The sequence below is a fragment of the Pholis gunnellus genome, assembly GCF_910591455.1.
Source record: "Pholis gunnellus genome assembly, chromosome: 1".
NCBI classification, from domain to species: domain Eukaryota; kingdom Metazoa; phylum Chordata; class Actinopteri; order Perciformes; family Pholidae; genus Pholis; species Pholis gunnellus.
The window spans coordinates 21,028,457-21,042,649 of NC_136528.1; the positions used below are offsets into that span (position 1 = coordinate 21,028,457).

At 41.2% G+C, this 14,193-nt stretch overlaps 1 protein-coding gene across 1 annotated transcript in view; it reads left to right on the forward strand.

Annotated features, from left to right (window-relative positions):
• The window catches only part of tead1b (TEA domain family member 1b), a 48,401-nt gene that overhangs the window by 13,310 nt on the left and 20,898 nt on the right, over positions 1–14,193 (forward strand). Inside the window, exon 3 of the mRNA XM_079156522.1 lies at positions 909–1,161. Coding sequence (XP_079012648.1) covers positions 1,005–1,161 — 157 coding nt within the window. The 5' untranslated portion in view covers positions 909–1,004. The remainder of the gene's footprint in view (positions 1–908; positions 1,162–14,193) is intronic.

Below are 14,193 nucleotides of genomic sequence, written 5' to 3' on the forward strand. Positions count from 1 at the left end.
TAGCTGCCGGTGAGATGAGACTTTGTCCAGCTGTGTGAACAGCTTGGTAAGATGCACAAAGGGGGCTGCTTCTTGGATTGAGCCACAGTCTGTAAACAGTAGTGTTCTTGTGATGCCTGCAGGTCTCCAGCTTGTTTCTTTTCTTCTTTTTAAGAACTCCTTTGGCTTCTCTGTGGGGCTTGAGTGTCTAATGTCTATATGCCGTCATGGTGTGACGGCTGTGGATGACGTGTGACGTAAGCCACAATGCTTTCTTTTCTACTTTCATTTGTGCAGCATAGTCTTGCCGTGTGCTTTCTTCCCACCCACAGAGTTGCACACATTTACACCTGGAAGCTGCCAGCTACAACCACAGTCTCACCTGTTTGTAGAGTGTCAAATGGTGCTCTCTCATTTCCCCACCCAGATCTATCGCCTCAGAAATCAACTTTGGGTGACAAGTCTGATGGGGTTCTTGTTATAGCTTGTTAAAATATAAAAAGCTAAAAATAATGGCACAGGTACTTTTTAAGGGGGGGAATTTCAATCGCACCTTGACTTTCTGCAACTGTATAGTGTTTTATGGACTTTTTCATGCAGGGGTTGCATTTTTCATCATAGTCTGCAGAATTTCTCTTTTTTTTAAAACAAGATTTGAACAATTTTCTCCGTGTCCAGTCATTTAATGAGAAGGAAGTGCCACAAATCTATGAGAGAATATGTGCAATTGTTTAAACCCATAACATCCATTGTAAATCAAGTCAACAACATTCTTGGCAATGTCCGAGCTTGTTTGGCTGCTTGTGCTCCATATTGTGCTCTCTAACAGTGTGTACTGTGATGTTGTTTTTTTTGTTGGGAAGCAGATGTCCGCTGTTCTGTTGTGGAGAGTGACCGTTTGGTTGTGTTTGTTTATTTGGGAATTCCAGGTCTCTCCCTAGTCTGCTCCAGGCTTCAGCTTGGAGAGCCCAACCGCCACGATTGATCCCAGCAGCTGGAGCGGCAGCGAGAGCCCTGCCGAGGACATGGAGAGGATGAGCGACTCGGCAGACAAGCCCATGGACAGTGATGCTGAGGGGGTGTGGAGCCCTGATATTGAACAGAGCTTCCAGGAGGCCCTGGCCATCTATCCTCCTTGTGGACGCAGGAAGATCATCCTCTCTGACGAGGGAAAGATGTATGGTGAGTACGGATGACTGTATGCGTGAGTTTGAACTCCAGTGTTATCTGTGTAGCTGCATGATATTCGTATAGGTGTGAAGCTCAAATAAATAATTTCACATTTTGGGGAATACATTTCTTTAGGAGAGCTAGATGAGAATATCAATACCACTCATGTCACAGCCTGCAGCTGGTTAGCTTAGCTTAGCTTAAAGACTGGAAACGGGGGAGAACAGCTAGCCTGGCTTTGTCCGAAGGTAACGAAATCTGTCTATCAGCACCTTTTAAAGCTCACTGGTTAATATGTTGTACCTTGTTGGTTTAATCTATACAAAGTAATTATGCATATAAACGACCAGTTGTGGTTTTATTGGTGTTTTTTTTTTTTGATGGCTGTAGTTTCATATTTAGAGACATGAGAGTGGTATCAATCTTCTCATTTAAATCACAGCAAAAAAGGGAATATGCATACTATTCCTTTGAAAAAAAAAAACACATCAATACATGGCTGTGCCCAGTAATGTAATATTATGAAACTGTCAAATGTATCTTTGATGGTGACCATACAGCCACTATTCTGGTCCACAGAAGTGCAAGTTTATAAGTAAAGCAGCATGAACTATTAGTCAGTAGCAGATGGTACTGTGGCTTCCACCAGCTGTGCCCCCTCTCCTCCCGCCATTTCCCCCATTCCTGGCTGGGTGATGTCATGGAAAGAGGGAATATTTTCTCTCTGTGGTGTTGGACCGTCTCACAGCCAGTCAGTCAGTGTCAAGTGAAAGCATAAAGCCCCTCTGAGCATTCGCTTGCAGCTGTCATGTGACCCGCTCCGGCCAAACAAAATGTAAATTCTAGGAGTTGCAGTGAAACCCCTCAGCTGCCACTACAAAGATGTGGGCTCAGACAACAGGACCCTCCCCACTGTTTCTTCCTCCAATTCCCTCGTCCCCACACACAGTGAAGCTGCCAGAGAAGCTGTCCCTCTGCTGTGGATTAAAGCATGTCCGTTTGTTTTCTAGGTATAAATGAGCAGTGCTTAGTGCAGTCCTCGCTGTTACTCAACGTACATCCTCAATATGATGCCAATGATCTGCTTTCTGGTGGACTGGGACATTCAAAATGTTAAATATTCTCCTAAATATATTCTTTTTGACAAGTTATGGAGCAAGTAGAAACTTGGCGTGACTCATGCTTTATGTTGATTTACATTTACTGCATCAAATACCAAAATGACCTTAAATGTAGGTTGTAGGTGCTTCTCTTTAAAATCCTACAATCAAATTAAATATATAACCCAATAAGAAATATTGTAACTGGTATTGATTAAACTGAGGCAGAAGACATCCTGCTTAAATTTACCTCATGAAATCACTTATAGACAAAAAGATACAATTCACAAACTGAAACGTTCAGGTTTTCTTTGTCTGAACAAAGATTGTTGCTGATTCAAAACTGTAAAGATATATATTTTTTTGTGATGTTGAATCTGCTTTAAAATCCTGCTGAAGAGACAAATGTAGTGTTGAATAGAATTTGGTCCTGCCAGATGTGCTCAGTATCTGGTTACACATTGTCTCACCAGTAGCAGAATCACAGGGCCGTCATTCCTTTTATTAGCGAGTCCGAACTGTTAGACACAAGAGTAAAGTGATTTTCTTCAAGTTTGCAAACTGAAAAGAGACAGTGAGGGAAACCAAATGCATGGTTTTATGTTGCGAAATGATGACAATACGGCTGTTTTTTTTTAATAAAGCCAGAATTATGGATGAAGTGCTCCTTCTTAGCATATCAGAGTTTGTTGTGCCTTTGTTACAGAAGACAGATTGATATCGGTCTGAAGTAAAGGGGCTTTTTCTGTTGTTCAACCCTGCAACTGTTGCTGCTCAGTGTCAATCCCATCATGCCTGAAGTGGGAGAATCTATAAAAGCTAGGAAGGCATTAGGGTGTCACGGGTCTTTTCTTGAAAAATAAAAATAACGGTGACTTTTTTTCTTTCTTTCTTATGTTTCTTATTCGAGCACAGTATAACATTAGAGCAGGAACATCCAATATGTTTTCGATGGTGTTAGCCATCTTAAAATGGTGACATTTAGAGGCATAAGGACAGTCCATGCTGGGGGTGGATTGCTACATTCACCCTGAAGTTTTGTAAACGATAAGGCCTTAGCTGTAGGGAGAGTTAAAAATGAACCCAGTGTTGGTAATCTTTTGAGGAATGCTGGGAATGTGACTCCATTCATCTTATTCCTCCCACATATTTACAGTATTCTTTTGTGAGCAGTTCTTACAAAATGCCTAATGGTGCTTTTGAGTCGCATGTCAATTTCCTCATTCATCTTAATCTCAAAATAAACAGGCATTTGCACCATTTCTTTTTGTTTAAACATAAAATATACTCCATGTACGGAGAGTCTTTCCCACTGTCACTTTAGCATGTAATTGATCAAATGTGTGTAAATATTGTAAAAGTAAAAATCAGTATTCAGTATTTTTAAATAAATGTTGCTGTGTAAGCCATTTATGATATAGGATACAAATGATTGCATTTTAATGCTCAGTCTCAGTATTTTGCTTCATCTGAGCCACCACATCTGACAGGTAAGCCAATACACATCTCACACCTATCCTGTTCACTTTGGGGTGCCGGAGTACAAGATGAATTGTTGTAAGAAATAAAACATGTAAGCAGTCAAATGTATAAAGGAAGCTTTACTATTGAGAGAGCTCAACTGGAAAAATATGAATTAAAATCCAAACCCTGGCTGGATGCCGATATGAAAGCAAACAGGATTTGTTGATCACATGAATGTGTGTTCTTTGTAGGAGTCTTCCGATTTACATTTGTGCGTTGCTCCTTACCAACAGTGCACTTCTTTGGATTGCCATCAGAGATGATAAGTAACCAATGAAGTGGTCCTCCGTGCTGCTACACGGGATTTATTTTTTATATACATCCAGTGATTTGTCTTTTAAGAAAGGAAGGGTTCAGCTAATCACGGTGAGGCTGATATGGGGCTGTAATCCAGGTCCATAGGGTTTAAAACAGCCGCAGACCGACGCCACACAAAACCTCTCATGGCATCTGAGATGAAAGTTGGCTGCAAGGAGACTGGTATTTTGTATTTGAGAGACCCTGGGGACGGCATAGTGTTCCATACACATAGCTCATCACAAGAGGATCTGCCCTGAGTGCCCTTAAGCCCTTTGTTATCCTGGGGTAGAGTGCAGTTAATTAGCAACAGTCTCTATAGCAACTGTGTTGCCGTACAAAACAATTTCTAATTTCTGCTTCTTAGCTTATTGTGGTGTTTACCTGAAGTGTTTCGGATGTGCTTAGACCAGCGTTGGCTGGCGCTGTGCCAATTCTCTGAGGCTAATTGTGACTGCAATGGAAGACACCACATCTGCATAGGCCGCATCATCTTGCCCCGGCCCCAGATTTGACTTTGGAGAATATTTTTTAAAAAGTAAAGGGAAATAGTGGGCCCTGGCCCCTAGCCAAAGGCCTAAGACTCTGCACTTGCATAATACACCTGCTGTGCTAGGCTGCATTCATTTATCCCAGAAATAGAGTTGATAAACGAAACAACACGCTTCACTCAGATTGTATGTTTATTCATTGAGTTATATATTTGCACTTGCCCCGCAAGCTAAATGACACTGGTGAATTTTTTTCAGTTACTGTTGGATACTGTTTCCCCATCTCCTGACAAATAAATATGTAAATACATACTCTTCTTGTAGGCTATACCATGTGGTGTTTTTTTGTTTTGTTTTTGCTGCTGAAGAGGCACGTCCACCAATTGTATTCGATGCTACAAGTTGAGTTTTCAAACACTTTCATTTTCATGGGAATTTTAGGCTACTTTTGCTCGTGTCATTATATCAGGTGTACATCTGGTTCTGATCAACAGTAGCAGCAGTCAGACCATTAAATGCAAATTTAGCTTTACAATAAGGAATGCCGTCACCAAATACGTGAGATAGCCCTACATGTTGTAATATTCACCTCCTCAATGGACTGCTGGACACTATGAGTCTGTCTGCACGTGTCTTTTAATGTAAAGCTTTTCCTATTACCACTCTGCTGTTTGCTCTGCCATCTCGTCAGTGATCCAGCCCAGACCCCTCCTGTGGGAACTAAGTGGCACTTGGTTTGCAGAGATGCCAAGGATGAGTTAGATATAATGAGCAGACCTGGCTTGCCCCCGATGGCCCAGCACGGTGCTCCTCTGGGGCTCGTCTCACCGGGCCGAGCATGCTCTGAGACAGAGCGAGCGGACCTGATCCTCCCCGCTGGGCGGATAATGAGGAATTCTGGGATCAGCTCAGGCTCTCCGAGTCACCTACATTCACGCAGAATGGAGTGTGAGGAACTTCATTGCAGGAGAGGCATCACACACCTCCAGAATAATCCCTCATTTGTTCCCCTGCCATTGTCTGTGTAAGACTACCGTGTTTTCACACACAAGGTAGTGAAAAAAGTCCAATTATTTGATGTCCCTCCTCAAAAGGAGTAACTGCCGAAAGTGTAACTAGTGTTGATGCAGGTATGGTGAGGGAGGGAAGAAGTCGTTTTGAATTAGGAGTTTAGGGTCGGGTTGTGACAAACTGGTTATATATTCATCGTGGGTCGCAATGGAGATGTCTTTCAACCTGACTCAGTGGCAGGGATAGAACATGCAAATGTTGTTGTTAATAAGAAAAGAGAGAGAGAGACGAAGAACTACAGACAAGATACCGTGAGCGTACTTGGCTACCACGGCGCTACCAGAAATTACATTTTGTCCGGTCTGATTTGTATGTAATTCTGCCAACCAGCAGTGATGTGTATGGAAACTACTGTCGCAGACCTCTAGAGATGACCGGTGACAGAGGTCTCATATGAATGGTTCACATCATTGTAAAGCTACACAAAGTGTGCATGCGGCTAAAAACGACAACCGTGTAGTGTACCGAGGAGCTGCACATTTGGTTTAGCAGCAAATCATTTTTCGGGAAAAGAATCGTCTGCAGGCTTGTATATCAGCTGCTATAATAAAACAAAACAACAAAGAAACAATCGGTATCGGCCATGGATCGACCAAAATGACTCATCGCCGGTTGTTTTATAGTTCTCGTCAGAAAAAATGTAATCGAGGTATCTCCACAGCGGACATGTGTAATTCAAATATTGTATGTTCTCTTTTCTCTTGAAGCAAGCCATTTGCTCACAGTCCTTCCACACCTGTTGTTTTGCACTGCAAATGCAAATGGGTCTAAATGCCCAGTGGACGCTAGTCAGGATATTTGGACAACAGCCGATGGAAACATCAGGGAAATAGATGATTTGAGTCCTAGTTGATTTCACCGTGCTTGTTTTGTTTGATTGCTACATATCTTTAGCTTATGGCCCATGTGTGTTTCTGTGGCTCTGAGAACTTGCAATTAATGAGACTCAGAATGGATCTACATTTAGAAGCTATCCTGTTGCTCAGAAGCAGGATTGATTTTGAAGTGCGCATTACTTGATGGCAGTCAGTACATGGGGAGCAGATTTCCTCTCTAACTCTTGTCTGTGTTGTGGTGACCAAGCATAACATGTTGTGGCTTGTGATGGCTCCTTCCCACAGCTTCGGCTGCTTACTGTGAACAGTGGTGGGGGGGTTCAAGGTGTAAGCAGTGCTGATTCTTACCAGACTGTGAGAAGATGTCAAAGGATTTGATTGTGGAAAAAAGACTACTTTCTGAGGCAGAGATTCTGTGTTGTGCTTTGCATAGTGTACCTGTATTAGCTTATCTTAAGTGGCACATTTATAAGTGTACAGTTGACACAGCACCTCAGATCATCCTTAAAATGTTGCTGAATGCAAATGTTTTGCCTAAATTAACATTGTTGAACATGTTTTCATATAATAGAAATGTAGTCCCAGTGTGTGCGTGTGAAAGAAAGCCAGACAAAATGATCAGGGAGTCTGTGTTTGTGATTTTCTGACCGTCTGTGTGGAAGTGTTTGCACTGAATGGTTGGATAGCAGGCCGTGGCTCTCTGCCTGCCTGAATCAGGCGTACACGGGGTGTGTCCCTGCTCTGAGGTCTGTGTGAGGCCCTCTGAGTCAGGCTTCTGGTTTCAGGTTGCACATTCCCAATTGGCTGCTTTTGTTTGGCTAAAACACAGTGAGACTCCGGGCTTCTTAAAGATGCAGTGTCACTTTCGTGCTCTCTTAGAGAAATCATCTGTTTCGTGCTGATTACATCATATTTCATTGATGAAACACTTTTATTCTGATGAGATCATCTCACACTGATGGGACCATTTTGTGTAATCAACATATGAATGGAATCTGAATGCCAGTGTTATTCTCTCATCCAGAGCATAGGGACTACACTCCACCGCTAACAGAGACAGTCATCTCTTTCTCTGCTATTTGTGGAAGAGAGAAAGGTCTCTCAACACTGAACAGCATCCCTGGGAACAAAGGAAGTCTGTAACCATAGCCATAAAATGATCATACTCAATGCTGTGTTATGGTCTGACCCCATTATAATATATGACCAATCATACTATTATCCTTGTAATGTATTAGTAAGTTCATGTTTATTACATTGTGACTATTTTCATGAACTATTTGGGGCCTCTCTCCAAACTTGAATTCAATTACTACTTTCAGTCCAGACTGCCTCAGCTTGTGCTCATGATTACAAAAGAACGCGAGACAGAGGAGCCCATCATGACCACAAAGTTTGACTTTTCATTTACCCATATTGGTCACAGCCAACATGTCTTCCTTTGTGCTCAGATGCTGAATTGATCCTGAGAGATTGAAAATATTGATTGGACTCAGTGTCTTACTTTGTTGTGGAGGAGGGGGGCAGTGCACCTTCCTGACTGTTAGCGCCATGTTCACACATTGGGACTCGCCACACAGCCAGTTCCTCGGGAGACTCATAATTACAGCCGTCCTTTCAGATTAGTCCAGCAGCCTGTCCAACTGTGGCTTCACTCCCATGTCATTTATTTCATCCCTTTCCCTCTCCTGAGAGGCACACCTCAACACAATGGCCGGGCCAGCCTCTACAATAATGTATGTGATGATAAACACAGCGGTTCCTAATTGATAGAGTGATTCAGACAAGGGCTGCCTGTGCAAATTGGTCCCCTGTGAGTATATTGCAAAGAGTTGGGACTAGTGGGTTTTCAGCTCTGGCCTCGTTTGAGAGGCGTAGAGCTGGGAGTGAGGAAATAGAACGGGCTGGACCTGCTGAGTGATAAAGAGGCTGTCGTTGCCTCCTCAGCCCCGTATGAATACAGGCTCGGTTCAGCAGAGGTTGGCTGCTGTAATCCTCTCGGTGTCTCCAGGAAGGCTCAGGTTAGTGACCTGCTGCTTTGTGATGTCTTGTAAGATTTTGAGAGAACACCTCACCTTTAATCCCCCACTGTTCAACTAACACATTAGCTCAACCGCTCCTGACCCAGCCCATGCAATAAAGCCTTTTATCCAGCTCAATAAGGTCATTTGAAGTTAAGTATTGATTTCTTTTGGTGTCCAGAGAAAAAATGGATTTTTAAAGAGCTGTTAATTACAGTTGCACACTGCATTATGGAGAGAACTTAAATGTGCCGTTGCTGGAACCTGAGTGATACTTATGAAGACCGTAACGCTCCTCATATTAATTAATGAAACAAACATTAATATACCCGTCACGTTTTTCAAATCGTTTTAGGTTTGACTTTTTTGTCATCTTGTTGTGCCATCTTCTTCTGCACTGGTTTAATAGCACCCAATGAGAGAATTAGCACAACCAACTGTTTATCTTAATTCACCTAACTCCTAATATTAGCATAAGAGTAGTGGATGGAAATGACGCATGGATTTACTTTTTCTTTTGTTGATTTATTGAAAAGTTGTTTAACATTTTGAGATAAATTTGGGTGGAAACTTGGTCAGTGAAACAAAATGACTTGAATAAATTAGCAGATTTGTGCTCTGTAGTACTGTTTTATATTGAAATATGGATATAAGCTGATGACATAAGCTCTTTGTTCACCAGAAAGATGTTTTATTAGACCAAAAGACCCTTCTGTGCAAATAAAAGCACATATGACAAAGAATAATAACCAAAGGCAGTCCTTCCGTGGTCATAAAATAGCGACAGGTTTTAAATTCAGTGTCTGGAAAGGGTATTGTTAAAGGTACAACATAGATACACACACAATACAGAAAACCCCACTCGCCGTCTTGCCTCTATTGGGCTTCAGTTCAGAAATTCTGAGGCTTGGAAATATACTCCTCTTAATTGTAGGCTTTCTTGTTTTTATGTCCCTGCTTTTCTTGTCTAAATGAGGACTGAATAGACTTGTTTCCTGTGGATATGGGTGGAACACCCATGTACATGTGAGGCTACAACTGAAAGAGCCTGTGAGAATTTGACGACATTAAAACCACTGCTACATGTAAATTAGAGAATGTTAAAAGATTACCATCATAATCACCATCTACTGAATCAAAAAAGTGTGAAATATACTACAACAATGAAACGTTTCATCATGTGTACTGTGTACATAAATGCAGAGCTAGTTCAATAAGAAGATACATGGCTTCAACTTTTCCGTTTTAGCCCGCAGGCATTAGGATGGTGTGTGTGTGTGTGTGTGTGTGTGTGTGTGTGTGTGTGTGTGTGTGTGTGTGTGTGAAGAAGGAAGAGGGATTTCTAATGTGTCTCAAAGAATAGGCTTAGCGTTTGTGATCATCGTGGCGTCACGGCTGGCCTTGAAGTCTTTCTTATGGACCCACTCTTCCTGTGCAAGGGTTTAACAATACGAGAAGTTAAAGCTCCCGTAACAAGCAGCTGGCGGACTGGAGTCAGATTATATGATCAGTCGACATTATCCTCATACTTCCTCAAGAGAGTTCACTGCTAAAGAGGCCTGAGTGCCCGGTCGCTCTGACCTGCATTACTACCAAACGGAGAGAAAATACTTGAAAAACACTCATATTTTAGGAAACACCTGCAGGCTCTGGTCAGCTGCAGAGCTTTTAGTTGTAACTGTTTAGGCTTACATAACTGACATGTTGTGTTCTTATCACAACAGTTATGCATGATTCATTCCTGTGAAATTATTGCTCACACAGGAACCTAGTTGCCAGCCTAGCCTTTGGCCTCTCATCCGGGGCTAACGTGATGCTTAACTGATAGCATAGAGTTTTCCCTCCAAAAAAGGGCATTGTCAATTTTCTTTCAAGCCACAGGTTCTCCTCTACTTGGCAAGCGGTGGTTTCTCATTGATATTGCCAGTAAAAGGCTTCCTGCCCCTGCCTGCTATTCCCAAAATTTGGGAGTATGCCTTCATATTGTTGGTTTAGTCTATTGTGATGCTAATGTCTGCTAGAGACCCTTGAGTCATCTATCACGGATGACAGGAAAGCTGGGGCCATTGTGTTGGCCCACCACACACATGGAAACACACACACACACGCACACCTACACACACACACACACACACACACACACACACTCACTCACAGAGAGAGAGAGAGAGAGTGAGAAACAAACAGATACTGAGTTTTGGTCTACATAACTTTAAAGAGGAAGAAACTAAGTAGAAAGGTCAGTACCAACAGACTAAATCAAATGTTTATTAAAAATGAACAAATTATCTTGCCGTTTTTTACGAACTGTTTGAAATGATTTGATAAGGCTGCAACTAACTATTGATTCATTTGTTGATCATTTATTTGATATACTGATTTTTAGTTTATGAATAATTGTGAAAAATAGAGCTCAAGGTTACGTCTTGATGATATAAAAGTGAATATGTCTACAAAAGCTCATGTCTGACAGACTTGAACCAGAAAATATTTGGAATTTTTCCATTAGTCTTTTTCTGATTAATCTGATGGTTTCAGCAGTATATTGGATATTCGTTGCTCACATTAGAAATGAGTATTGTTCAGGATATAGCGACGTATAGTAGGACAGGGCTGCAGCTACTGATTATTTTCATAATTTCAATCATTTACTTTGATTAATCGCTTCGTCTAAAAAAAATGTCTGTATAATCACGAAGGCCCAAGTTGATGTCATCAACTGTATTGTAGCTAGTTTTGATTATAAAATGAAGAATTTCATGAGGGGTTTATGATAGCTCTGCCTTTACAGTCTGGGCAGCGTCATACTCTGTTCTGTGAGGCTGCCCTCTCAGGCCCTGCAGAGAGAGAGACAGCCGAGCGGTGGAAGCCACACACATGTAGGCAATCTGCCGACTGATTCTCGGCCAGGCCCAGCGCCGTCTCATGGCAGAGTGCTGGGCCAGATGTGACTGTGGTTGTGCCTGCATTAGAAAGAAGTGCTGTTACAGGAAATGGATGCTTTTAAAACGAAGAAAAGAAAAAAAGAAACTGGAGCAGAGCAGTAAAGTATTGTTCTTGCCGCTCAAAGGACGAAACCAAGCCAGTTAAATTGTTTAATATGCCATTACTTAAATTAGCCCCAGGGTTTATGTTGCACAGGTGCATAAAGGCTCTGCTAGTGAATTCAATGACATGCCTTTGTGTTTCATTCAATGCTGCTTTACTAATTTAGGCATGAAAAAACAAGCCATGTAAAATTCATCTGTGGTATGGATTTGCCTGTTGATTCACTTTTATTTTATTCTGTATTGATTTTGTAAAACCTGTTTTAATGCAGATAAAAAGGTGGATTCATTTTTGTTTATTCTGTATCTAATGGCTCTAAGATAAACTTTATAATCTTTATCATTACTTTTAGCAAATTTAAGATGTCTAAAAGCCAAGAGACATTTCAGAAGCTTTTTCTTAAACAGCAAATAGCCTGAACTGAAATTATTAATTTATCAGTCAATAGACTATTTTGATAATCATTTTTAGTAATTTGCACAAATATTCACTGGATCCAGCTGTAAATAACTAGTCTATTTTCTTTGTTGTATATACTGAACATCGCTTTGCTGTTGGTCTAATATACGATGGTCAAATATAACAAGATGTTCAAATAGGCGATATCTAACTTTTCATAATTTTCTGTTAGTATATGAAAGAAAATTATTAACAGAGTAATCCCGGAAATATGAAGATGACAGTTGTTGGAACCCTAATGCTTTGTATTAGTATGTTTTATTGTCTGGTGGTGTGTTTTTACAACATATGTTGTTAAATCCCCTGAAGACCTGCCGTAAAGTATTTCTCCATAACATGAAATATTAATGACCGAAGTTAAATTGAAAAGAAGACCCGTACCTTGGTATTATTATTATATCTTTTTAGAGTTTACCACTCAGAAACCTAAAATGTTGCTGAATCCTGATTAGTGCACAGAAACACGTGATATCAGACAAAAACACAAACAGAATAATTTCATGTGAAACTAAAAATGTTTAATATTCTGGCAGAAAGTTGTGTGTTTATGTAGGACCACACTGCCAACAGTAAGGAGCTGATTGAAAACGCAGCAACAATAGATTTTGATAACCAAGCGTTCATCAGTTCACCGTAAAGGTCACGATTTGGTGTCAGTCCCTCAGAACTGAAGAGCAAAGGCTTCATCCAGGTTGTATTTTATAGTGAATGTCAGTATACACAAGTTTATTCACTGGGAGAAGCCTCAACAAACCTGAATGCAATGTAAACCCAAAGTATGTTGTGTTTAGAGTAAATGGCGTGACTCTCAGTTTTCTATTATTGGAAAAATCTCATTTTCTTGTACATTTCTGTTAAACTGCGAGGGTCGTCATATCCACAGGATGACGCAGGGAGATAATTAAATAATGTAACAAGAAGCCCTGTACTGGCTCAAATAGCTATTTCAAATGACTAATGCTTGAACATACAGTTCCAGACTTTGAGAGCATAAATGCATTTTACAAATACCTACACTGAATCACAACAGATTGAAGGACAGCTTTCTCCCCAGAGCTGTAGCCTTTAATCAGCTGTAGCCTTTAATCAGCTGTAGCCTCAATCAGCTGTAGCCTGCAAATACTATTACCCACTCCCCAGCCCCCATCGGCTGCTAAAGCCAAGTTCACACTAAAGTCGTCAGATCTCTGTACTGTTCACGCTACACAATGTGCAGTCTTGTAATCGGGAGTCGTGGTTTTCACACTACATGACTGACCAGCGTCAAGGGGTCACGCACTACAAGAACTTCTACAAGAAGTGACAGGGGCGTAGCGTAGTCATGCTTATTGATGTTGTCGTCGGCTCACATGTTCACATGATAGCGTGTTTCCACATGTCTTTACTATTTACCCTACGTAGATCAGTCACTGTGCTATGTGTGATGTTTATGCATGGAAACATCGAAGACCCAATGTGCAACAACAACGATTGCAATTGCAACACACACAGGTATGCTAACGGCAGGGTGACCCCTCCGTCAGGTTTCCCCTTAAACCCGTGCGCTCCCATTGGCTGTATCTCCCCGACAGACTCCCTGACAGATCCAGAAATTTAGCATGCTAGATATCAGGAAAGAGTCTGTGATGCACCGGCAAGCCTCTGTTTGCGTTTTTGAACAGTTCACACATAGCGCTCAAGCGCAGATGTGTGAATAATGTCACAATAATAATAATGTACCCCAGCACTTAATTATTCATCTAAGTCTCTGTGCAATAGCTTTTTAGTATTTATTATCTTCAATTAGGTGTTTTATCCTGCTTGTTTTCATCTCATTGTTTTTGTTTTATCTTGTTCTCTTGCTGCTGGTCACTGAAAGTCACCATGCTGAATTTTTTCGTTGTATGGTTTCAATGACAATAAGGTCCCAAAAAAGCCCTCTGAGGCAATTTTGTGATTTGTGATTTTGGGCTACACAAAATAAATTGAATTGAATCGAAAGTGTCTTGAATCTTTATCAGTGGAGTAGATGATTGCACTCCTTTTCCATCTGGAGTTATCAGTGAAGAAGAAAAGAAGTCAAGAACCAAACATGGTACCACTACCGGCATTTTGCCAGGTTATTTGACTGGCCCCTAATCGTCAATGAGAACTGACATAACAAGCAGCAAGATTGGAGAAAGACAGTCTGAATTGGATGAAGTGTGTATGAAATGAT